At 52.9% G+C, this 19678-nt stretch overlaps 9 protein-coding genes across 9 annotated transcripts; 5 read left to right on the plus strand and 4 right to left on the minus strand.

The window, feature by feature from the left end:
- Window positions 1–583: 583 nt before the first annotated feature.
- Window positions 584–2655, minus strand: PV05_02038 (uncharacterized protein). The gene has a single exon (XM_013467112.1). It carries the CDS (start codon window positions 2271–2273, stop codon window positions 597–599), a length of 1677 nt encoding a protein of 558 aa, XP_013322566.1. The 5' UTR covers window positions 2274–2655; the 3' UTR covers window positions 584–596.
- Window positions 2656–3080: 425 nt separating this feature from the next.
- On the plus strand, window positions 3081–5302 carry PV05_02039 (uncharacterized protein). The gene is made up of 5 exons (XM_013467113.1): window positions 3081–3364; window positions 3422–3583; window positions 3633–3960; window positions 4019–4941; window positions 4999–5302. The coding sequence occupies exons 1-5, from the start codon at window positions 3318–3320 to the stop codon at window positions 5180–5182; spliced, it is 1644 nt and encodes a 547-aa protein (XP_013322567.1). The 5' UTR covers window positions 3081–3317; the 3' UTR covers window positions 5183–5302.
- Window positions 5303–5630: 328 nt separating this feature from the next.
- PV05_02040 (uncharacterized protein) lies at window positions 5631–7371 on the plus strand. Its single transcript, XM_013467114.1, has 2 exons — window positions 5631–5785; window positions 5865–7371. Exons 1-2 carry the CDS (start codon window positions 5731–5733, stop codon window positions 7310–7312), a joined length of 1503 nt encoding a protein of 500 aa, XP_013322568.1. The 5' UTR covers window positions 5631–5730; the 3' UTR covers window positions 7313–7371.
- Window positions 7372–8669: 1298 nt separating this feature from the next.
- Window positions 8670–10383, plus strand: PV05_02041 (uncharacterized protein). Its single transcript, XM_013467115.1, has one exon. The coding sequence runs from the start codon at window positions 9034–9036 to the stop codon at window positions 10018–10020; it is 987 nt and encodes a 328-aa protein (XP_013322569.1). The 5' UTR covers window positions 8670–9033; the 3' UTR covers window positions 10021–10383.
- Window positions 10292–12570, minus strand: PV05_02042 (uncharacterized protein). The gene is made up of 3 exons (XM_013467116.1): window positions 12276–12570; window positions 11082–12222; window positions 10292–10944 (listed from the first exon to the last, which is right to left on the minus strand). Exons 1-3 carry the CDS (start codon window positions 12516–12518, stop codon window positions 10616–10618), a joined length of 1713 nt encoding a protein of 570 aa, XP_013322570.1. The 5' UTR covers window positions 12519–12570; the 3' UTR covers window positions 10292–10615.
- Window positions 12539–13753, minus strand: PV05_02043 (uncharacterized protein). Its single transcript, XM_013467117.1, has 2 exons — window positions 12621–13753; window positions 12539–12559 (listed from the first exon to the last, which is right to left on the minus strand). The coding sequence occupies exon 1, from the start codon at window positions 13136–13138 to the stop codon at window positions 12824–12826; it is 315 nt and encodes a 104-aa protein (XP_013322571.1). The 5' UTR covers window positions 13139–13753; the 3' UTR covers window positions 12539–12559; window positions 12621–12823.
- A 206-nt stretch (window positions 13754–13959) lies between these two features.
- Window positions 13960–16144, plus strand: PV05_02044 (uncharacterized protein). Its single transcript, XM_013467118.1, has one exon. The coding sequence runs from the start codon at window positions 14137–14139 to the stop codon at window positions 15835–15837; it is 1701 nt and encodes a 566-aa protein (XP_013322572.1). The 5' UTR covers window positions 13960–14136; the 3' UTR covers window positions 15838–16144.
- Window positions 16050–17940, minus strand: PV05_02045 (uncharacterized protein). The gene has a single exon (XM_013467119.1). It carries the CDS (start codon window positions 17825–17827, stop codon window positions 16274–16276), a length of 1554 nt encoding a protein of 517 aa, XP_013322573.1. The 5' UTR covers window positions 17828–17940; the 3' UTR covers window positions 16050–16273.
- A 118-nt stretch (window positions 17941–18058) lies between these two features.
- PV05_02046 (uncharacterized protein) lies at window positions 18059–19421 on the plus strand. The gene has a single exon (XM_013467120.1). It carries the CDS (start codon window positions 18118–18120, stop codon window positions 19348–19350), a length of 1233 nt encoding a protein of 410 aa, XP_013322574.1. The 5' UTR covers window positions 18059–18117; the 3' UTR covers window positions 19351–19421.
- Window positions 19422–19678: the final 257 nt, after the last annotated feature.

Below are 19678 nucleotides of genomic sequence, written 5' to 3' on the forward strand. Positions count from 1 at the left end.
GGTTTCCTCGATCGTGTGGGCTGAGAAGATGCTGCTGTTGCTGTTGCTGTCCTCGACGTAGGACAGGCAAAGAGCCGGAGGGACGGACGCATAGGGAGGAACAAGAACAAGAACAAGAACTCTAAAGTTGGCTGCACTGAGTACGCTGGAGGCAATTTTTTATTTGAGAATATGCTACATTACAAATAGTCAGGAAGATCACGGACGAGGTCTTTGGCAGATGATGGCATGGTCTGCGGCAGGTTTCGATTCCGCCAATGAGCGTCAAGGAACGGGCTTTCTATCCTTTGCAAGGCTGAGAGCCAGCCTTGTGCTCGCCATGTCGGGCTTTGGATCTTGATCGAGCAAACCATTCTGCGAGATGAAGATTACCTTGCACGTAAGTCTATCGTGCAGTAATAAGGCTAGCGTCGTGAGCGTGTGCCATTGGCGTGTGTTGTGACTCTCGCGAAGCTCAACACCATACGGAGCATGAGGGCTTCGGGATTTCCAGCCCTAGGACTTACAAGAAGCATGTATAAATTTGGAAAGTCTGCACACTGATGACGGCAAAACGTGTTTACTTTATAGCTTTCGAGAGTTACAGCTATCTTCCATCATGGCAATTGCAAAGCATCCTTCAGCGACGCCAAAGCACCAAACAATTGGTTGTCGTGATACTTCCTCGCATTGATCTGGAGGTCGATCGGCGCTCCCTCAAAGTTACCCTCCTCCCAAAGCTGCTTGACGTGCTTACAAGCATCACTCAGTGGCGTATAGTCCGAGGCATATTGCTCTCCGGCTTCGGCCTTGATAGGCGTAGGGAAGACAACACCGGGGTAATCGACGAAGTTGTACAGCGAAGTGTATGTCCAGTAGAATGCCGTCTCATGTGCGCAGGCAGGTCCGACAAAGCATGGCCCAATGACCACATCCACATCCTGTTCGTTCCAGGCCTTGGCAAAAGCAATGCGGAACTGGTCTCTCTCAAATCGCATCTGACTCACGGCGGTGGCCGTCTGCATTCCCGCAGGCTCTGCATCTTTCAAGATCCACGAGGTCAGTGGGAGGAGGGGCTCTCCGGCTGAGTTGATGATTCCCTTAGGGCCTTCTCCTCCGTCTGGCCAGTACATCCTCCTGATCTTGGACCAGGCTCCAGCAGCATCGTAAGGCTTGAAGTCTTTGATTTCGAAAAGATCTGCGTACTTGGGATCGGACAATTGCTTCCTTGCCCAGGCTACCGCTCTCTTGACGGGTGGTTGAGGATCGATAAAGCCGTCATTGGAGATAATGCCGATCTTCAGTTTCTTCGGCACCTCTGTCTTTAGACCAGTCCACGGGGTCGGAATGAGTCTGGGGTCCTCAAGATGTGGTTTGGCATCCAGGAGGATCTTGGTGAAGAGCTCCATGTCTCCCATGGTGCGGCACATCGGTCCAATTGAGCAGAGGATGTTGAGTTCCGCTGGGAATGGGCTGGCTAACATATCGGTCATGGGCAGCGTGTATGAAGTCGGCTTGAATCCGTAAATGCCACAGAAAGCTGATGGACCACGGATACTCCCACCAATATCGGTACCGATACCCAGGACAGAGCCTTTCATGGCGATCAAAGCGGCTTCACCTCCCGTCGAGCCACCAGCTGAGAGGTTAATGTTGTGGGGATTGAGAGTACGGCCATAGTATGAGTCGGTTTCAAGATGCATGATACCCTGTGGTTGGTTGGTTTTGCAGTAGAATACGGCACCGGCTTCACGCAGAATTCGTATCAACAGCGCGTCTTTGTCATCTTTGACGGTGGTGCCGTACTCGCCTTGGTCCGAGTAGGTTCCGGCCGTCGGCATATGTTGTTTGATGCTGACTGGGACGCCATGGAGAGGCCCAACGGTCTTCCCGTTCTTCTCCAGGTACTCGTCGAGCTGTGCTGCTCGCTCGAGAGCCTTATCCTCAAAGAATTGAGTCAAGCAGCAGGTGAGCTGGTGTGCAATGGCAGCGCGCTTGCAGAATGCCTTGGCAACTGCCACTGCAGTGTACTTGCGAGCGGCAATTGCTTCAGCCAGGCTGACAGCATCGTACTTTTCTGTGATGTCGAGCTCCTCAGAGCTAAGTATACCACAGGTACTTGGGATGGTTGAGACATCTGTGGGGTTCTTGTCGAAGATTTCCTGGGGTAGGTAGTACTCATTCGGAATGGATTCTTCAAGAGTTCGAAGCAGAGCCGCTCGCTTCTCCTCGAACTCTGGTGTGCCTTGAGGAATAGCCACGGGCTGGAGAACGGTGAAAGGTCTGGCAACCATCTTGACGTAGGACTAGGAAAGGTGAGTACAGGAGGTGGTCAACTCTGACAGCAAGGAGCAGGCTTTTCCCTTTATTTGAGGCAACGTAATCCCACCTTGTGTCCGATAACAAGCGGGGTTATAAGGTCTATCAGGACGTGCGAGAAGCACAAGCGTACTTGAGACAGCGGAGAAGGATATGGATATCCAACCTCGAGCCTCATATCTCACATCACAGCTTTTCCATTACGGAATTGATTTGTTCTGACGAGTGAGGAGGTGGCGCATTTGCGGCAATGATAGAGCATTGGGCCCCGTTGGCCCTCTCGCTGAAGAGACAAACAAGGGGTTTGCTGATAGTCACCATTCCATCCACACGCTGGTCGTCGGCAATACAGATCCCTCCCCTCACGGAGATGATCGTGTGAGCAAAGAGGAAGACTATGGAGGGAGTGGAAGCAGCGAATCAGGGACAAATCCGCGCAACTGGCGGATAAAGCTAGGACTGGAGGCTCGAGCGGTCCCACGATGCCACGATCACACACGATCCACCCTGTCGAGCTTGTCGAGTTCCTAATTTGCCCTTTATCTCCCAAGCTCTCCAGACTCTTGGATTGCTCCCAGTTCCGATTAGCGAACACGATTGGACCCGGCACCTCATATACAACTTGTCAACCGTCAAATAACAGCTATTACCGCTTATCACGATCTAGCCACTTCGGGACGTTATTCTGGCTGCTGTCTGGAGTATTCTATGGACTTGGCTGCCTCCCCAAGCACATAGCGCTTGTCAAGGTGAACACCATGACAAGGAGTATTTCCACAGCCTTATCAAGAGGACCAAGCTAGAGACAGCTTCCCATGGCCCGAAGGTGTGGTTAGTCGTGCGTTTGTCCTGAGATCATGGAGGCGATGCACGGTTGCTAGGCGCGCACTAAACAACCATAACCTCCCGTGTCAAGGCTACAGGTATAAGTATCTCGACCTTTTCCTCATTCTCGCAGGTTGCGCCTTGCAACTCTTGGGCTCTCCATCTCTTCGTTAAGACCCTTTATCAGCGACGCCATGACTGTGCCACATGTCCATCCAGGGGCCGAGTCGGGTGCCATCCCGTAAGTATCAATGCCGTGTTCCCGTCTCTGGCGGTACAGCTTACTGACAATGTGTAGCGGAACGGTCCACCTTGTCGACTTGGATCATACCATGCACACGCGACACGCTCAGGGTGCTCAGCAAGATATTGTGCTTGTCCCAACACCATCCAAAGATCCCAATGACCCCTTGAACTGGTCGCCTCGCAGGAAGCTCATGTCAAGCATTTGTTCTAACCTGTAAGTCAGTCCAGTGGAATCAGACACACGAGACTAACGTCTGGCATAGTTACACCTGGTTTACCGGCGTCGCGGTTAGCACGGTCTACTCTGTCCTTGTCCCATTGTCCGGCAACACCGGTGTATCAGTGGCTACGCTCAACGAAGGGACTGGCTATATGTTCCTCTTTCTCGGATGGGGTTTATTGTGGTGGCAGCCATTTGCTCTGAGATATGGAAAACGGCCAGCCTATCTGCTCTCTATCCTCGGCGGCATTGGAACCAGTATATGGAGCGCCTATGTCAAGAGCAATGGAGAATGGATCGCTCGATGCATTCTCATGGGCTTCTTTATCGCACCAATTGAGGCACTCCCTGAAATCTCTGTCACCGATATCGTACGTGTTTGCCAAGCACACCCGGACCTGAAGTTGCGGTTGCTAACCTGCCATGTAGTATTTTACCCATCAGAGAGGCACCTGGATGGGCGTTTACGCCTTTACCCTTGCTGGCAGCAACTACTTCACGCCCGTCATCTGTGGCTTCATCGCAGAGTACCAGGGTTGGAGGTGGCCGTTCTACTGGGCGGCCATCTTCCTCGCCGTCATATTCGTCTTCCTCTTCTTCTTCATGGAAGAGACCAACTACAACCGGGCTACTTCTGGGGTCGTCTCGGGAACTGACTCGCCGCCTTCAGAGCAGACAATGAGGGCCGATGCTGAGAAGAACCCCGGTATGGCAGGCACCAACCTTACTCAGCCGTCTGCCGAGGACGGGGAGGTCGTTGCTGCCCCCAAGACCTTTACTGAAAAGCTGTCAGTCTGGAACCCTACTCCGGGAAAGAGCATGTGGTCGCGTGCTGTTCGGAGCTTGAAGTACCTCGGCTGGCCTGTCATTTTCTATGCCGGGTTCTCCTACGGTTCATATCTCATCTGGTTCAACGTTCTCAACGCTACAGCATCCATCATTCTGGGTGGCCCGCCTTACAATTTCTCCGCGTCGATGGTGGGGCTCAGCTACTTGTCTTGTACGATAGGCGTCATTGTCTGTTCCCTTCTGTCCGGCAGGCTGAGTGACTGGTTGACCATCAAGCTTGCCCGCCGAAACAACGGCATCATGGAAGCTGAACAGCGCCTGTGGCCCTTCGTTCTCTGCATGGTTCTTGTACCTGGTGGGCTGATCCTCTGGGGTGTTGGAGCCGCACAAGGTATCCATTGGTTTGGCCTCATGATTGCGATGGGAACTGTGGCTGGAACCCTTTGTTTCGGAGTGACGCTCAGTGTCAACTATCTCATCGACAGCTACCACGACATCAGTGGCGATGCTCTTGTGACTGTTATCATCGTCCGAAACACCATGTCGTTCGCCATCAGCTATGGGTAAGTCGATGGCCTTTGATCGATCTCCTTAGGCACTTTGCTGACTGACGATTACAGAATTACGCCCTGGTTGACGAATCTTGGCTACCAGAACTGCTTTATCTCTGCCGCGTTTGTCGGCATGGCAGCTTCTTCGGTCTTCTTCGTCATGATCAAGTATGGCAAGGGGCTCCGCGCAAAGAGTGCTACGAGATACTGGGCCCTGGTGGCCGAGGAGAAGGCGGCAGAGTCCAAACTGTAGGTAGATATAAGGAAGCAGCGGAGGCATGGAGTTGAGTGATAGGCTTCCTCGTGATCGTATTTGAACGGGGAACCACGCATGCAGTTTATATCAGTAGCGTCCTGTACGTATAAAAATGTACCTAAGTATGATTAGCGTTGTAGCTCCGTACGAAGTACTTACATAGTATGCACCTAGTTGGTATGTAACTATTAGTCTCATCATGGTCTCAATGGTCCAGACCTGTGGATGGTCACCTTCGAGGCCTTATCTAAGCTAACGGAGTCCTACGGGGTAAGATGTCCATCCGAGGCTGGGGGATCGAATCATGACCAGGAATTCAGTGGCCAAAGTGCCCATGATATGCCTCGGCCCCACACACGCACGATAGATAGCTCTCTCGTTCGTGTCCTACTTATGTAAAAACCACACCAGCCCCCCATCTCGCGCGACCTCAATCTTTCCCACCCTTCTCTCAAACTTCCCTACGCGTTGCATAGTCGAATCACCTCTGCACGACCATCCATCTAGCATGGGCAGTCGGCGTAAGCCGCTTGGCTTCAAAGGGCATGGGTAAGAGTAGTCAACCTCCGAAATTGCGCACAAAGACTGGGTGTCAAATTTGTAAGTACTAGTAATTGATCGTTGGAAGCGCGCACAGCCCTATATCTTGTGCGTCGCTAACAAACATGGGAACTCACAGGCAGGAATCGGAAGAAGAAATGCGATGAGGCCCGTCCAGCGTGCCAGAGGTGTACAGTTCTCGGTCTTCGCTGCGAATGGCCAACAGAAGAAGACCTCGTTGACCGCCGCCATGCACCCAAACGCCCTTCTCGCCAATCCTTCTCTCCGCAGCAGCAACAACAACAACAACCACTCGACCTCTCGAGAGATGGCAGCAGCAGCGTCGGCAATGAAATTGTCAGGATAGCGCATAAATCCTGGATCGATCCGCGGATCTGTCTTTGGTCGGAATCAGCTGCTCACCAGGTGCTGAGTCGCGATTTGAAACCTGTCATCTCTCGCCACTTCATCGACAGGTATTATGGCCTGCTCATCCTACCAAATTGTCATCCGGAGTACTACTGGGGCTGGATCAACGAGATCCAAGAGCTGATGGTCGAGCACGAAAGCCTCCAGTACTCCGTGCTCGCAAACGCCGCCTCGCACATCCACTTCATCGATGCCTCGTCTCAGATGCAAGAGCTTGCTCTTACGTACTATTCCAAGGCTCTCAGAGGTCTCTCCGAACTTTTGGCGAAAGCATCCCGGCTTGAGAACCACAACGGGCTGCTCATGTCAGTGATGCTCCTCTATCTGCACGGGTGTATGGGTAGAGGGACTTACACAGACATCCCCCGGCATGTCAATGCCGCCATCCGCATCCTCACGCTCCGCTTGCTAGAGCGTCCAAAACAAATCAGCCGACCATTCGATCGACTAGCGGTTGAGAGCGTTCTTTACCAAGTCTTTCTCGTCACGACAGGATCTTGGTCCAACCCGATCGATATCGAGTACCGATTCGACTCCCATTTCTGGCTGCAAGCAGAGAAACTACTAGCTCATTCGACCCTATTTCCGAACCGCTCCATGAGCTTCAACAGCCCCGTCCTCGGTATTCCGTTTACGCTCTTCAGGCTTGCATTGTCCATCAGGCAGCTTTACCAAGACCCACACGGCGTGGACTTGCAGACTCTGGAGGAATACAAAGCCGACCTGGGCAACTGGGAAGGTGCAGTGCTTTGCGACCAGGATCTGGATTGCGTGGATCCAGACGAGACGCCGAACTGCGCGCATCAAGTCTACAAGGATGCCGCTTATTTGTACATCCTGAACGCATCCATGTTGATCGAGCAATTGTCGCAGGGGCTGGCGAAACCGGGCCCACCTCAAGCGCACCAAGTCGACAGCTGGCAACTCAACAAAGCACGCGAAATTCTTCTGGCGCATCAGGATGACGATGAATGGGCGAGGTGCTTTATAGGGAACTGGCCTGCATACACGCTGGGCTTTTTCATGAGTACACCCGAGGATATCGACCTCGTCCGATGTGAAATGCGAAGAAGATGGAATTTTATGCAGTTTGGTCAGATTGGCCGCTTTACAACTGATCTGGAAACCACCTGGACTCGGCGTGGATATGGTGTATGATTCACCATTCCTAGAGTCCGGTAGGGATGTAGCTGAAGTATATACCACATCAAAACTCAGTCAAACAACCACATTTACGGAGTTTTCGCTTTTCCGCGTGAGCTGGTAATCCTAGTCCTTGACTTCCGGGCCTACGATTGATAGAGAGAAATCAGAAGTCAAGACGGCTCAGAGCAAAGCCAGCTCTCGGTCGTCCAATAGACTGAACCGCATCAACTACGCGGTCGCGTTTGAGCATGCAGCCGATGTTGAAGAGAAGAGTCGTTGACGCCAGCTGGAGGAGAAATGTTCCTAGGGGAGATTTTCACCGGGGTAAACATATCGATAGGATGAGAGACAAGAACCGTACAGAACAGGTTTCAAGCTTTCAGGATAGCGCGAGTTTCGCGCCAAAAGTTGCAAAGTATGGCGAGGATCAGGCTTCATATGCACTGCCCATGGTATCGATGAAGGCTCCCGGAAGTCCATCGTAGAGACGGCAGGGTGCATCAGGAGTCGGTCTCTCGCTGAGCACCATGCTTGCTGTGGAAGGCCGACCCATGGCCATGACCCGCGGCAGGTGGTTTGGCGATGTGTCCGGGTCCGGCGTCAACCCTAAGGTAAGGTAGGTATCGACCAAACAAAAGGTTTACTGCCGCTACCTAGATATATTGCCTTATATGGCAATTTTACCTTCCCGATCGGACTGACCGCTTTTGTTTTGATCAGCCAGCAACGACGGATGTTGGGTATATAATTTCTTTTCACAGTCACGTGCCATCTCGATTTTTCTTTTGTATTGTATCCTCCCTTCTCTCACTTCGACTTCTTCGCCCACCCATCGCAGCCTTGGGGATTTCAGAACCAAATAATGCAGGCTGTGTGTCATGAAACAGCGGCACAGCGAGTGCTACCGGAGAGTTGATCTTTCGATACGTCCCGTACTTTGGATTACATCAGTAGGCTCTCGTTCACGATTCTTGCTATGCAGGGCAAATGGAGTCGGAACCGGTTGCTCCAGTACTCCATATGTTCCTCTGACTTCTCGACTTTCCTTCTTGTAATCTGGGAGAGTCCTGTGGGTTTAACTTTCTTCAGTGCCAACCTGAATCACGGTCTCTTCCTTGGTTTTGAATCTTGATGCCCAATCTCCACCCGTAGTCTCGGGCGGGAAGGTGCTGAAGATCCGGGGGTTAACTAGTGAGTGGTCCGTACCGTGGTGAGGGATAAACAAAGCGACAAATAAGGCCCACAAGAAAAACCAGAGAGTCAGAGAAGGCCGTAAGCTGCCTACTTCTCCCGAAGCCGTTTTGTTGGCTGATAAGCGAAAAAAGAAAGCATTCGAAGGAGCAATAAACGTGTTAAACGAAGGCGAAGAAGGACAGAGCCCCCATCATGCCCCCATCATGCCCCTATCAAGCCCCCATCAAGCCTCTGTCATGCCCCCGATCTGTGCTGCCAACCCTTCGAAGCCCGACGGTGCCCTGCTTGACACAAAGAAGCCCATCCATGTCCTGTGACGCCATAAGGCTCCAAACCACCAACCTGACTGACTGAAGCACCTGAGCCATTCTCCGAGTCTCAAGTCTCGAATCTCCTTCGCAGCTGAGCAGAAAACAGGTCTGCTGATTCGATCCGAAACACTCTCATTTTAATTCTCTTTATCTGCTCATCCGCTTTCTCTTCTTCTCTTCTTCATCTGCTCGTCATCACATCGATATCAACTCCATGATTCAATAACAATGTCATACAACGACGACTACGCTCCACGTCCTCGTCGAGACCGACCTCGGTTCGATCAAGACGCTGGACCACGATACCCCGACGACGACAATGACTATGCCGACACGCGAAAATCAAGCGCCCACCGCCCTCGCCATGAAGCCGCACCTCCCTCTTATGGCTCTGAGGAACCTCGTCGACGAAAGGACGTTGACCCTCGAGACGTTGAGCCAAGAGACGCAGACAAGAAAAAGTACCGGGACTATCCCAGTGAAAGAGACGGTGACATGAAACCAACGAAATCAAACACCGCCGCTCCAAGGCGACGAAGTCCAAATGAAGATGACGATCAAGACTCAGGGTCCCGCCGCTATCATGGTGGTGATGCAGGCGCCTATGGTCGGTCTCGAGGCTACCGTGAACCTATCCCGCACGGAGATCCCGACGCAATGGATCGAGACGTGCATAAGGGCAAATCTACCAGGCCAAGAAGAGATGACCACGATGACTTCGAGCCAGCTCCACCACGTCGTGCGCAAACCCATCGAGAACCAGATCGTCGCCGCCGAGATGATCCCTACGACGAACCTCCACGGCGCCGCTACCGAAGTCCAGAAGATAGACACTCAGATCCCGATCGAGCATCTGCAAGACGCAGAAGAGATGATGAGCGATACGACGACCGCAGATACCGTGGTGCAAGCGGAGGCCATTCGCGCCGCGATGAAGGCTATGCCTCCGACAAAGGCTACAGACGCGCCAATCGTGACAGCGGAAGGGACAGGTCCTACCACGATCGCGAGCGTGACAGAGACAGAGACCGTGACCGAGACCGACGATATCATGATTCCCGCGACCGAAGCCGAGACCGTGACGGTCGAAGCAAGAAGAAAGGCTTTTCCATCGACGACATTGGCGGTCTAGTCGAACAAGGCCAGAAACACTACAAGACTGTCGCACCGCTCGTGACCAGTCTTGCAAAGATGTACCTTGACAACAAGAAATAAAGGCCTTTGACAATATGAGATGTCACCGAATCCGTGATATCAGACCCGAGAAGTCTCAATGTCGATTGACCTCGGCCTGGGTGCCAATGGACTATCCCATGCTGATCCGAGCAGGCTGCGGTCTCCTCAATGCTCGATCATACTTGTATTATTACGACTCTAACATTTCAGCGCTATGTGAGGGAACGACTTGGACTTGATTAATGCCAATGGCGGAATTCAAATGGCGTGGACACCTTTCTGGGAGTGCTGGATTATCGATTTAACGCTGGAACGATACAAAATGATTGCCATGTCAACGCTCAATCTCTAAATTAGCAAGTGCTCAATTCCAATAAATTGGCTGCTCGCCATATTCGACTATTCTCGCGCCTTTCACCAACTACTCAAGATTGTGTGCATTTCCCATTCTGCAAGGCTTCCTTTCAGGCCTCGAATCATCGACCAGGCATACGAGTACCGCCACCGCATGCCTCAAGACTCGTGCCCGGCCGTGCGGCCACCGACCCTACACTTTCTTCTTTCATCGTGTTCTCCTATTGCCTTTACTAACGTTAGCCATCCTACTAGGTCAGGCAAGACTGCGGCCCCCTTATCAAGCCTTGACAGTCTCGAACCCTTGAAACGAGGGTAACACGGCCCTGATCTCCTTGACATACGCCGGTATGCCTCCCGCATAGTTGACCTGCTCGAACGCCTTGCCCGGGACACTGCCACCCATGTACGTGCTCCTCGTGGTCGGCAAGAGTGTGATATCACTCAACTCGTTGATCCGTTGCTTCCACTTCTGACTCGCCTCCTGCGTCGGGTTGATGTACTTGAGCCCTTGCCGATCGACCAATTTGATAGCATCACGGATCCAGCGCCCTTGCACTTCGACAGCGCTCGGCCCGTTGGCCAACAGCGTCGGTCCGTGTGGACCATCTGCGAGGAGTCGACGTTAGCATATCTGTATTCGATGGAAAAGCCACAGACCTCGTGCTTGGCTTGGACGGCCTCATATCGGCCTCTTCCCAGCAAAAACGGGCAGAGGAGAAGTGAACACAAGGTATGATGCTTACATAGATGGAACATATTCGGATAACCCGCGATCGTGGTTCCGAGGTACGTGTATGCCGCCTTCTTCCATTCATCATGCAGCGTCGTGCCGTGAATGCTCTTCAGTCCCATGTTCGTCATGCCACCGGTCGTGATATCGAACCCTGTCGCCAGCGCGATGATGTCGAATTCATGCTCCTTCCCATCGGTCGTCTTGATGCCCTTCTCTGTGAATTCGGCAATGGCATTGCCCGACTTGCTGCCGATATCCACAATCGTTACGTTATCGGCGTCCAGGACCTCGTAGAAATTCTGCTCGAGACACGGCCGTTTCACGCCAAATGGGTGCGGCGGCTCTGCGGGGCACAATATCTCGCGCTTCTCAGGATTCTTGATCCGGGTCATTTGCTTCTTGCGCCAGAAGTCGTACACGCACCGATTGGCTTTGAGGTCGAACAGGTAGTCCTTGTGCGAGCCGAGCCAGAGGCCGAAACCGGCTTTCTTCCACAGGGCTTCGTACAGGGCCTCGCGCTCCTCGGGCGAGTCTTCGAATGTGTTACGCTCCTCGAACTCGTAGGTGAAGCCGGCAAAGTTTAATTCGCGCATGCGCATCAGATCATGGTAGGCCGGGTAGAGGGCTTCTTGGTCTTGCGCGGACAGATCCTTCTTGCCCATGGGCAGTGCCAGGTTTGGTGTGCGCTGGAAGACGGTGAGATGTTCGACTTGGGGTCCCCATTCTTGGATGATCTGGACACCACTTGCTCCCGTCCCGATGACGGCGACCTTCTTCCCGCGGGCGTCGACACCCTCAACTGGCCAGAACGAGGAGTGATGCATGATGCCCTGGAACTTCTCCATGCTGGGATAGTCCGGGATGTACCGTTTCGCGGCAAAGCCTGCGGCTATGATGAGATACTTGCATTTGGCCGTACGGCCATCTGCAGTCTTGACTGTCCATTTCCCCGAGTTTGTGTCAAATTCGGCAGACGTAGCCACGCTACCGAATGCGCAGTCCTTGCTTAGGTTCAGCACCTTGTCACAATGATCAAAGTATGCTTGTAGCTCGCGCCAGTCTGGGTAATTTGTAGTCCATGTCCATGTCTTGTATACTTCGGGGATGGCTAGCTGGTAGATAGGGACTTCGCTGTCAACACGCGCACCCGGCTAAAACCTGTTAGCATTCGGAGCGACGTTATATTAGGAGTCCACGGAAATACATAGACATTCCACCTCCAAGTGCCTCCGAAGCTGGTGCCCGCTTCATATAGGACAGTCTTAAAGCCAGCTTTGCGCATCTCATACAGCATGTACGTGCCACCAAACCCTGCACCAATTATGAGGACGTCGACATCAAGGTTGTCGGCATACGGTCCATCGGTACGTGGCCGTTGAGCATATTCGAAAAGGTCGCGGTGCAAGACGCGCTCTGGCAGTTCTTGAGTACCAGAGGGGTCACCCATGGCTGCGTGCAAGGTCTTGATATCGGTCCAAGGAGGGGGAACTGAGATCAACGGACGGATTAGCGAAAGATCCCAGGGTCAAGGGTGGGCTTATCCTTATACCTGGCAACCCCCTCCATGACAGGCAACTGATCTCCGGTGAAAAGGATGCAGCTACTCCTCTTCTGCATGAGCCCCGATGAGAGCCGGCGGCATCGTGCAACTCGTAGTCGTAGCCCTCTCCTCATCCGACAGGAGCGGAACCGACCTGACCTCATGGAGAGAAATGATTTGGTGCGGCCGGCTTCGCATCTCCACTTCTCCCCTCATAATAATGCATCTTGGACGTTCGGGGTTGACAAAATCCGGGGTAGGCAATAGATCGGAGGATGGCCTGGAATTGATTGGAGGATGTGATGGTTTTGACAGGCAGGGGGATTGTGCAGAGAGCTTGGTATCTCTGACTCGAGTGGTCTCGAGGTCATGACCTCGGTTGTCTCCTCATTTCGAGATTCGAGGTATCGTATCGAGTCAGCGAGTGGTGTGATTTCACCCCGTTGCAATGGAAAAGGAGCGTCAATAACCGTGTTGAGGGAGTGTTGGATTGCATGTGAGCACAACGGTTGTTTAGAATGGCACATTAGTACAACAGTAGTTCTTCAAAGCAAGGACCCGAGTCGATATCAGCACCACAGTCGGGTTACAACCCAATTTGGCCATTGCAGGACTCTTACGATTCGTTGCTTTCTTCTCGAGAACATACCTATTTTAGGTCATACCGAGTTCAGAGCCCGAACGGGCGGATCAAGATATCCGGCTGCAGGATGCTTGTATGAGATGATGCGCGGAATCAGAGATGATCTTAGTCGGATGTGAAAGATCATCCATACTCGTACTAGTACCCTTTACTCGCCCACGAATACTGTGAAGGACTTATCTTGAATGTAAATGATCCCAGGCTCGCAGGATCTATTGTACTGGTTATTCTGAGCGCGTCTGAGGAACTCAGTTAGGGCATCATTGGTGATGGACCCAATGCTGAGGTGATATGATGGTCAGCAATTATCAGAGGAAGTTGAATGCCATTTTTCGCATTTTTGGTCTGCTTTTCACAGCGTCCGTTGATGGCCGTATCCGAAGGTGATGAACTGAGACAAGACGTAGAGGGTCTGAGTTGAAGAAAGAATGGCAAGAACTGGTAAGTCCAAGTACGTCGACGAGCTGAGATTGGCAGTTTGGATGAAATTGAAATGCCGTTTCTTCTGGCTGAGGCTGAGACCACAATGGGGATGATGAGGACTTGATGATGGCAGGCACCTAGCGGGTACTGTGGGTGTTCCTTGTTTGGCCCTTGGGCACCTATTGGACTCACTGCCAGGTAAGTAAGGTACCGAAGGTAGGCACCTAGACTCTGATGGGCTGCACGGGATTCGCCTGCGCCTTGACTGACTGACACCATCTTAAGCCATCCGTCATCAATCACCATCTCAGGGCGGCTCATTGCGCCCACGATTTCAGTCAACATGGATCTTCATCACACGAGTCAACTCACCCCCTTCAACGTCGTTGTGCCTAACATGTATGGCATCGCCTTCTCCATGTCCAGGTGATAGTTGCTAAATGTCCTCGACTATCCATCATGACGCGCCGAAAGCGTACTTCTTCACCTTCACCTTCACCTTCTTCTGCTGCATCTCAGAATCAGAAACGCGTGGCATTTGAAATCCCCGCCTCGCTACAACACTTCTCCACCATTTCACAATCCTTAGCAACAAAGCCTGGATCCAAACCACCTACAACTTCTGTTCAGAAGACACAATCGCAGCCTCGACCGACCTCACAGTCCCCGTCTCACCCTCGATCCTCCTTGCCCGCCACAAGTTCCCAAAATCCAAAACACTCCTTCATACCACAGAAGCGGTCCTTTCCCGATGCGCAGTCCTGGCCACAACCCGTTCCAAAGCCTCAAGCGTACTCGGCTACCGCTAGGCTTGGAGGCAAGCCTGTAAACCAGTCCAAGGCTTCTCCTCCAGCCACTATGTCCCAGGATCGATCGGTTCCCAAAGCCCCGGCGAGCCCCCAACGACGGAGTGCAAGCAATCCAGGTTTACCTACCCTTCCTGCTCAAGAACCTGCCTTGAAACCGGGGGAAGCACCTAATCTAAAGACCCATCCCAACCTGATTGCGTCGTTGGTTGCGCAAAAGAGAGCGGAGAATGATGCAATGGGATTCCGGGAAAGGTGGGCAAGAAAACAAGCCGAGTATAGGATGTCCAAGTCTCCGGTAAATCAGCTGAATCACGAACTACACCGAGAAGCTGCTGGTAGTAATGGCAGGCAAATCCAGTCAAGGTCTGCGTCGAACCCTCTGCCTGCACGATCTGCGCCTGCTGCACCACAAGCGAAACATACAGCCCCAGTGATAATTGAGGTCGATACTCCATCCGCTGAGACAGTGTCTACACCTGCCACAGAAGATTCGAGAACGAGAAAGAGAAAACACCCCCCGAAAGACCAACGGCCGAACGAAGACGATTCACTGTTTGGGTCGCCATTTTCCTCTCCCATAGCAGAATTCCTCGAAAGAGCTACTGACGATGCCGGTCTGAAAGACGGAGCCGAACGAAATGTGACAACCTCTGCAAGATCGTCCATGACTGGTACACCGACGCTTCCGCCTCGTGACCAACGGAGACAACATACCTCTCAAGTCAGCAACCATCCAGACCCGTCTGGGAATTCGTCAATTCCTCCCCTGTTCTCTGATAAGCCATTTAACAATCAGCCGCGATCCCAATCAAATCAAGCGGTTCAATCCAACATGTACGACAACTCACCCACAGTCATGCAACAGCAGCTACACCCGAACTCTCCCATGTCGATGCGGAGCACGACCAACCAATCTGTAGCATATGGGCCGCAACCTCCAATCGCTCCTCGGTCATCTTTGGCCCCGTCTCATCCTTATTATGCTCGAGCCCAATCAGTCCCTGGGTATTATAAAATTGATATGGGTCAATATTACAATAATACTGCAGGCCCCGCTTCATCCTGCCCTTCACCCAATGTTGGTCCGTCTCAGGCATACGGCAAGTCTCCTGCACCATTGAGTATGACCTATCCGAGTTATAACCTGGGAGGGAGCCCCTATATGTTCTCATTGCCGCAAGCTCCAGGGGCGATTCCTACGTATGGCGCTACTATGGTAACGGCGGCGGAGCAGACAAAGGCGCAGTCGTCCGACCCAGGGCTTATGACAGCCGCAGATATGGTCGCCGGGGTCAATACAAAATTCAGGATATCAACAAAAGACGGGTTCGCCGTGCCCAAGCGTTTCTAGGAGGCGCTTTGGTATGGTTTCGATCCTTGCGAAGGAGATTTCCAGATTCAGAGGGAGGATTATCAGCACGCCGATATCGGGCAGGAGGGTATCAGGCGTCCGACGACATTCTACGACGTATAGATGGTTACTACGATGGTGCGAGCATTGATTGTTTTGTACAGACGGTTAGCGATGGAGTTTGGTGCGGTATGCGATATGCAAGCGACGATTGTTATTTTTGTACAGCCTTAGCACCAGCATTATACTGGCGACATGCCTTTACTTGTAGCTAATATAGAGCGAGCGACCGTTCAATGCAAGAGCCAAAGCTCGGTCTCAACTTGGACTTCGCATGAGATTACAAGTTTTGACATACTACGTATGCAAGTACACCTCACATGCAATTGCGCGCGAAACAGAAGACCCACTCGTACTGCTCGTTAGATCGGACAGATCAGGAGAACGGGATAGGGCGCCTAGTCAGTCCCTCTACAAGATCTCCAATAAGATCTCTCTTCCGCTTCCGTCTTCTCTCTGCCTCATCCATGGCTGCGATGGTGGCATCGACATTTTGACCTCTTTTCAACGGTGTCTGAAATGATGACGGCTTCTTCGCATCGACCTCGACCTCGACCTCTTCATCTTCATCCTCGTTCGAAGTACTAGGCGTCCATGCACAGATCCTCCCATCCCCATGCGCAGTGTACATCTCGACGCCCTCGCCCACGGGCGCATGAAGCCGCCACACCAGACCATTAATCCGTCCTCCGCTCGTCAGTCTCGCGACATTACTACTCCCTCCGCTTCGTCCTCCCGCACCGATACCGCCACTTCTGCCTCTTTTCGCGGCTTGGACCTCTGCGATTTTGACGCCCTCGGTCTTCAGGATCCGTAGAAGATGGCCCTCGCGCAAATGATGCTGGAAAATCATGCCCCGCCCGTCATCGTTGGGCCAGAATAGACTCTCGCGTCCGGGACCATGCATTCCCTCCGGTGAAAGTAACGGCTTCAACTCGCCCTGGCGCTCATTTCTAATCCTTGGGCCGAAGTGGACGAGATCGTTTCGTCCCGTCGCGGCATCCCACACGCGGATACGCTGGTCATGGCCTGCTGTGACGATCTTGTCGGCGCTAGGCGTCCACTGGACGGACGTGACGGCTCCATTGTGCGCAACGGAGTTGAAGTCGAGATGCAAATGGTGCGGCCGGGCGCCGAGACCAGACGACGGTGTCTCGCCGACCACCCCGATTGCGTCGTCGAGGTCGAGGGAGGCAAAGGCTGCGTTGGCGCGGCGGATGTCGAAGAATAGTACCTTTCCATCCGTCGAGCCGGAACAGAGGATGTGGCTGCTTCGAGGGGACCAGGAGAGCGTGTAGATTGCGCCGTTGGGACCGGATAGTGAGTGGGTCGATAGGCCGGAGCGGAGGTCGAGAAGGCGGATGGCGGGATGGGCGGTGCCGACGGCAATGAGTGGGCTGGAGTCTGGGACCGGGGATAGGGAGTGCGTGTAAGGGATGAAGTCGAGGTCGAAGGTGTGGACTACAGAGAGGGCTGACGGGGTGATGGCTGTGAGCTTGAGCGTTTTGTCGTAGCTTGTGGATATCAGGGTGCTAGGAGTCGGGTCGAAGGGATAAATGGACAACGAGGTCAGAGCGTGCGTGTGTGATGAGGGTGCGCCGCGGGCGAGGGTTGTGGCCGGAGTGTATATTGGTGATGGGCTGAGGAGCGGCTGTTCAAGATCCCATAGACGGATGGATGAGTCTGCCCCTCCAGAGATGAGGTAGCGGCCTTCATTGTGGTCTATGGTAAGGCAGTTGACGCCAGCTTGGTGGGCGACTGATGGAGATGAGGATGTGTTGGCATCGTGCAAGGACGTGTCGGGTTTCAGGTAGGAGAAAGTGGTGTTCTTGTCGTGGGCAAGAGTGTTGATCAAGTTCTCGTTATGATGCCGGCGGAAGGAAGGTGACGAGACTGTGCCTAGGCACTGAGCCAGGCGGAGTTGATTCATGCATTAGTTCGGGTTTGTGAGTAGCCCATAGAGCGTTCGTCCTGCTGGTGAGGAGGATACAGGAAGATAGAATCCTCGTAGACTCGGGAGTCCTCAGAAAAAGCCAGATGACGTCCGAGCTGCATATCTGACGCAAATGATCCACCCCACAGTATACGGTGAGGGATATGATTTTGAAGTAAAGACGGACGCCGAGATGTCTCGACGTGTTGTGGACCGCGTTTTGCTACTCCGCATTGTTGGAGTGAGCTTTTCAAATCCGTCACTTTTGCGCATCATCAAGGCGAGATATGGTGCTAGAACTGCACACTTGGGGTCCAGCATTCGATCTGCCATCCATCGACCCACAGTGTCTGGCCACAATCTATTATCTGCAGAATGTTCTAGGTCGACCCGGAGAGTCATGGGTAGTGATTCCTTCAAGCGACCCTAGAGTCAGTCCTCTTGGAGAACTTCCTGCTTTACGAGATGCCGAAACTTGGGTAGCTGGTTTTAGCAACATAATCGCATACCTGCGAGATGTCTCCGATGGAGAATGGGATCTGGACAAGTCCCTGGACGAAGCCCAACGAGCCGACCGCGCAGCTTTCACTTCGTTTCTCGAATTTCATGGCCAACCGCTCCTCGATCTGAGTCTCTACGTTAGTAGCGACAACTATCTCAATCGAACGAGACAAGCACTCGGACAGATTTTGACGTGGCCGAACAGCTGGACTGTGCCCCACCGACTACGAGAAAGAGCAAAGAAGAGATCGGAACATCTGGGGTTGAGCAGTCTTGACGTGGACACGGCGCAAGAGGATAACAGCGAGGATACCGGGTTGACTGCGCATATCCCCAAGTCTTTGAGGAAACCGAAACAGACTGTCAGTGGGCTATTGGGCCGAGGTCTGCAGAAGAACAAGTTCCGACTAGACGCGATCACCGCAGATTTCTTCGAACCTGTGATGGAAATGCTTGGGGGCAAGTCATATTTGCTTAGTGACGAAGAAAGCAGCTTGGATTGTTTAATGCTAGGATATCTTGCTCTTATGCAGAGACCGCAAGTGCCGCAGGGATGGGTAAGGGATGCACTGCGAACAAAGTACGCAAAGCTGGGGCATTGGACGGAAGCCCGCATCACGGCAGTGTCCGACGAGCCTCTTGATGTCGGGTTGATTATGGGTCGAAAAACAGGGTTGGTCCCCGCGAGATTCCAGGTTCCCCAGGAACGAAGCCTATCACAAGTTCTGCAGGCGGTTGTGGAAGGGTGCATTAGCTCGATCCCAGTACTTGGGTCTGGGTTTGACGCTTCGGAAATCTGCAGCATCCAGACAGCCGGGCGCGATCGGTATCGGGAGAAGCAATTGAGGTTGGCTCGCCTACAGCGTCGAAGAGACATGTACGTGCAGATCCTGGCCTCGACTTTTGCAGTCACAGGTCTGCTGGGATGGCTTGGCTACAAGGGCATACTGCAACTTCCACGCCGGGCACCACAAGGACGCAAGTTCGGCGAAGCTGGTGCACTCTTTGGCCTGGTATAAATCGTCCAGCGTAAGGCAGTGTTGATAGAATGAAGAATACCTAGGTATGTACACAGTACACAGGAAGTATGGCCCACACTTCGTGCAGTTGCTTTGAGATGACCCGGTCTCATGGTTTGACGAGTGTCACGATCTAATGCCACGGGCCGAAATAATGTAAGCGTGTGCGTGTTGACGTGGGATGTGCGTGCATGTGACTGTCATGGTGGAGAAGGCAAAAAGTGAAAGTGAGGACCTTAAGAACCCCAAACCACGGAGGATTACTCCCATAACTCCTACCCGTGCCTACCTAGGTGGATAACTACGTAGGCTCGTACGCAGGGCAGAC

This window comes from Exophiala xenobiotica, assembly GCF_000835505.1.
Source record: "Exophiala xenobiotica strain CBS 118157 unplaced genomic scaffold supercont1.1, whole genome shotgun sequence".
Lineage (NCBI taxonomy): Eukaryota > Fungi > Ascomycota > Eurotiomycetes > Chaetothyriales > Herpotrichiellaceae > Exophiala > Exophiala xenobiotica.

What these genes read in the sequence shown, in the direction of transcription:
- PV05_02046 (XM_013467120.1), top strand. Translation starts at nt 18,118, where the DNA reads ATGGTGCTAGAACTGCACACTTGGGGTCCAGCATTCGATCTGCCATCC.
- PV05_02039 (XM_013467113.1), top strand. Translation starts at nt 3,318, where the DNA reads ATGACTGTGCCACATGTCCATCCAGGGGCCGAGTCGGGTGCCATCCC. An exon ending in GCCGAGTCGGGTGCCATCCC is followed by an intron (nt 3,365 to 3,421) that starts GTAAGTATCAAT and finishes GACAATGTGTAG; the next exon opens with CGGAACGGTCCACCTTGTCG. An exon ending in TCGTTCGCCATCAGCTATGG is followed by an intron (nt 4,942 to 4,998) that starts GTAAGTCGATGG and finishes TGACGATTACAG; the next exon opens with AATTACGCCCTGGTTGACGA.
- PV05_02045 (XM_013467119.1), bottom strand. Translation starts at nt 17,827, where the DNA reads ATGAATCAACTCCGCCTGGCTCAGTGCCTAGGCACAGTCTCGTCACCT.
- PV05_02042 (XM_013467116.1), bottom strand. Translation starts at nt 12,518, where the DNA reads ATGGGTGACCCCTCTGGTACTCAAGAACTGCCAGAGCGCGTCTTGCAC. An exon ending in CTTGGAGGTGGAATGTCTAT is followed by an intron (nt 12,223 to 12,275) that starts GTATTTCCGTGG and finishes AACAGGTTTTAG; the next exon opens with CCGGGTGCGCGTGTTGACAG. An exon ending in TCCGAATATGTTCCATCTAT is followed by an intron (nt 10,945 to 11,081) that starts GTAAGCATCATA and finishes GACTCCTCGCAG; the next exon opens with ATGGTCCACACGGACCGACG.
- PV05_02044 (XM_013467118.1), top strand. Translation starts at nt 14,137, where the DNA reads ATGACGCGCCGAAAGCGTACTTCTTCACCTTCACCTTCACCTTCTTCT.
- PV05_02038 (XM_013467112.1), bottom strand. Translation starts at nt 2,273, where the DNA reads ATGGTTGCCAGACCTTTCACCGTTCTCCAGCCCGTGGCTATTCCTCAA.
- PV05_02040 (XM_013467114.1), top strand. Translation starts at nt 5,731, where the DNA reads ATGGGTAAGAGTAGTCAACCTCCGAAATTGCGCACAAAGACTGGGTGT. An exon ending in AAAGACTGGGTGTCAAATTT is followed by an intron (nt 5,786 to 5,864) that starts GTAAGTACTAGT and finishes GGGAACTCACAG; the next exon opens with GCAGGAATCGGAAGAAGAAA.
- PV05_02043 (XM_013467117.1), bottom strand. Translation starts at nt 13,138, where the DNA reads ATGTGCCATTCTAAACAACCGTTGTGCTCACATGCAATCCAACACTCC.
- PV05_02041 (XM_013467115.1), top strand. Translation starts at nt 9,034, where the DNA reads ATGTCATACAACGACGACTACGCTCCACGTCCTCGTCGAGACCGACCT.